The following is a 3,637-nucleotide window of genomic DNA, read 5'->3' as shown; positions in this document are numbered from 1 at the left end:
ACACAATCTCAAATTATCGACAAATAATCCTTTCATACCCTAATTTCACACTGTACGCCACCATAAACTATCGTCTCCTCTGAAATATTCAATGATTGGGTTTTTCTTTTTTTCACACTATGACTACGTCAATGTCTCTTGCTTCTTTAGCAGCAAATTGCTAAATGATCTCCTCCGAAGTGATTAACTGGATTTAACTCCATGTGAAGTACTATGATTTGCAACACCATTGTGCAAAACAAAATTCCTGTAACAAAATCTCCCAAACTGTCATGTTACACGATATTTTATTAAATGGGTTCTATTTGACATTTGAATAGAAATAAAAGAAGGTTATCGCACGTTTAAGGATGTTAAAAAGACAAAAAAAATTAGTAGTTCAATGCGTTAAAATTTGTGTTTTTTCATTTCGTGGACCGGCTCAAAAACTCTTTATTATAAAAAATTTATCCATAAAAATAAAAGTCTAACAGACTCTTTATTCTTTAAATATAAATTAAAGAGTGGGTTTAAACAAAATAATGTATGCATCCAGATATTAAAGTATTCTATGACACCAAATTTCTCACAGGCATTCTATGAAATAGCTTAAAAGAATAGGATAGTTGATCACAATCAGAGTAAAACATCAGGAGTGCATTTGAAACATCAATGTTTGAGTGTAAACCATTTCTTAGACTAAATGCATGGACAGATTTACCCAGCAAAATGACCTCTAGTTTGGAGCAAGCTGAAATGACACTGATAAGGGAGACTGCGTCCGGGTTGAACCCTTCAATCTTCATTTCACGAAATACAGCTAAACTTGCATCCCATAGCCCATTACTCACGCACCCAGAAATCATTGCATTATATGACAACAGGTTTCTAATCGGGACCTGATCAAATAAGAACTTGGCCGAATCAAGATTTCCAAACTTCGCATACATTGATAAGAACGCTGTTGACACAGAAAGCTGATTTTCTAATCCATGCTTTACTGCACAAGCATGAAGGGATTCACCATAATCAATGCAACTATAACCCTCATATGATGGAATAATGGAAACAAAAGTGACCAAATCAAGCTTCAGTTGTGCCCGGACCATTCCCCTGAACATCTCAAAAGCTTCAAAAAACTTTTTGCTTTGTGTATAAGCAGGTATCAAGGCATTCCAAACAGTAACATTTTTTTCCACCACAGAATCAAACAATTTTCTAGCAGTAGATAAATCAAAATCACCGGTATACATTGAAATCAAAGTAGGCTCCAAAAACAAATCACACATATATCCAGATTTGACGATAAAGCCATGAAGAGATTTACCAATATGAAACAAACCCAAACGGGTGCACACGGGAATTACACTTGCCAAAGTGCTCACATTAGGCTCCAAACCCGTTTCCAGGGCCCGCCTGAAAGTCTCAAATGCTTCTTGATGAAGCCCGTTTAAGGAATAACCAGCAATCAAAGCATTCCATGACACCAAATCTGGTTGTGGAATTCTATCAATCAATACACGTGCAGCCTCCATATCGCCATTTTTTCATAGAAATCAACTAAAGCTGTTTGTATAACAAGATTTTTGTCATACCCTGTTCTCAAGACAACACAATGAATCTCTCTTCCAATCCCAAGTGCCCTTGAAGACGAACATGCTTTAATCACAAAAGGAAATGTGAAATCATCAGATGAGCAACCCGAAACTCGGCACTTCATGTAGAGACATAACAAATCTTCATATAGCCCATAATTGCAAAGATTTCTGACCATTAAATTCTGCAAGAACATGCATGGCTGTTTAATGGTTTGAAATGTAGAGAGAGCTAGACCTGGAGCACCCAGATGAAAACAAGATTTGAAAAAATCTCCAAGTAAAAGTTTGTTTTTTGTAAGGCCGTGGACGATGAGGAGAGATTTCAAAGGCTTCAAGTGTTGAATAGTGCGGCAGTGTTTCAACAGCGGAATAAAATTGAGAGAAAAGTTATTTGTGGATTGTTGTGAGTGTTTTGATGATAAAAATAGATGTAAAGGAGTTGTAGAGAAATGAGGTAGAAGAGAAAAAGGAGATACATAATGCCATTGAACTAGAGATTTGAACTTTGAAGCTGTCTTCTTACCCATTGCTTTTGCTATCTACGGCACAATTCTTTCTCCAACATTCTGCAGAGGCTCTAGTACCCGTATGTAGTTCTCCTCATCATCCTCATAAACGCATCAACACTCCCTTTTCCATCATCTACATATTTCAACAAAATCACATCCATAGTAAGCAATTTACTACTACGACCACATAGATATTTCAAAATTCATAAGACTTGGTAATAAAATGAAAAACAATGATCAAAAAATTGCAGCAGCGAAATTTGTTTTGTGATGAAAATGAAAGAAAACATGTTTGTACAGCCAGTCCAGAATTTTTGCACCAATTGAGATAGCTAGAGAGCCCACAGAACACACATAATTTCCAGTACCAAATGGTTGAGAAGGCTTTGGCCAACAATTCCCAAACTATGAACCAGCATCACATTTAGATATTATTCAAGTGAATGAGTCACGGCACCAGTGAGGCCTCTGGCTTTAACTGGCCACAACTTAAGGATTTCCAACTAGAGACTCTCTATGAGTGCATTTAGGAAGGCTTGATAGGAACTGCTTTTGCTCTATAGTACCTCCTATGCTTCTTAAAAATACCAAACTTGTTTACAAAAGGGCACATGGCTTCTGATGGAACTCCCTGCAATCAGTGAACCACAGCAACACACAGCCAAAGAATATGCACGAAAAGAGAAGGAAATGGCAGATTATATTAATTGGAACTAAGATAACATAAACAGAGCAATAGAAATAACAAGCAGATTCCCCAGCAGTTCTAACTTGAATGCCACCTGACCAATCCTCTCGACGACGCGGAAGGGCCCATAAGACTCGGGACTCAGTTTTTCATTCAATCGTTTGGCGAGAGATTTAAACTTGTAGGGCTGAACCCGGAGATAAACATAATCTCCTGGAGAGAACTGGATGTCCCTTCGGTGGCGGTCTGCTTGGGCTTTCATATGAGCTTGTGCTACTTCTAAGTAATGTTTAAGGTCTCGAAGGATGGCATTGCGTTCACGGATCTGCTAGTTTACTTCATCGACCGAAGAGGGGTAATCGGTGAGCTTAAGGAGAGTCGGAAGGTCTCGGCCGTACAATGCTTTAAAAGGGGTCATCTTAGTGGAGCGATGGTACGTCGTGTTGTACCAAAATTCAGCCCATGATAGCCAGTTTGGCCATTGACGGGGCTGTGAGCTGTAGAAACAGCGGAGGTACGCCTCTAGACACCTATTCACCACCTCGCTTTGGCCATCCGTTTGAGGGTGGTAAGCAGAGCTGAATTTCAGAGCTGTCCCTAATATTCTGAAAATCTCCTGCCAAAAGTGACTCATAAATAATCTGTCCCTGTCTGAAATGATGGTCTGAGGAAAACCATAAAGCTTCACTATTTCTTTTAGGAAAACTAAGGCTACCTCCTTGGCGGTATAAGGGTGTGACAGAAGTAGAAAGTGGCCGTATTTAGTCAAACAGTCCACTACAACCAGGATGCTATCAAACCCCTTGGTTCTTGAGAGGCCTCCGATGAAATCCATTGTCAAGTCATCAAATGCCTGAGCGGGA

The 3,637-nt window shown here is 39.1% G+C and overlaps 1 protein-coding gene across 1 annotated transcript; it reads right to left on the bottom strand.

Annotated features, from left to right (window-relative positions):
- Positions 1-548: 548 nt before the first annotated feature.
- Positions 549-2,103, bottom strand: LOC116111917 (pentatricopeptide repeat-containing protein At3g16610-like). Its single transcript, XM_031398079.1, has one exon. The coding sequence runs from the start codon at positions 1,512-1,514 to the stop codon at positions 549-551; it is 966 nt and encodes a 321-aa protein (XP_031253939.1). The 5' UTR covers positions 1,515-2,103.
- Positions 2,104-3,637: the final 1,534 nt, after the last annotated feature.

Source organism: Pistacia vera, unplaced genomic scaffold, assembly GCF_008641045.1.
Source record: "Pistacia vera cultivar Batoury unplaced genomic scaffold, PisVer_v2 Contig1194, whole genome shotgun sequence".
In the NCBI taxonomy this organism is placed as follows: Eukaryota; Viridiplantae; Streptophyta; class Magnoliopsida; order Sapindales; family Anacardiaceae; genus Pistacia; species Pistacia vera.
The sequence above is the reverse complement of the archived record's forward strand: the minus strand, read 5'-3'. Positions and strand labels throughout refer to the sequence as shown.

Excerpts from the sequence above, each read along its gene's own strand:
- LOC116111917 (XM_031398079.1), bottom strand. The coding sequence starts at position 1,514 with ATGGAGGCTGCACGTGTATTGATTGATAGAATTCCACAACCAGATTTG.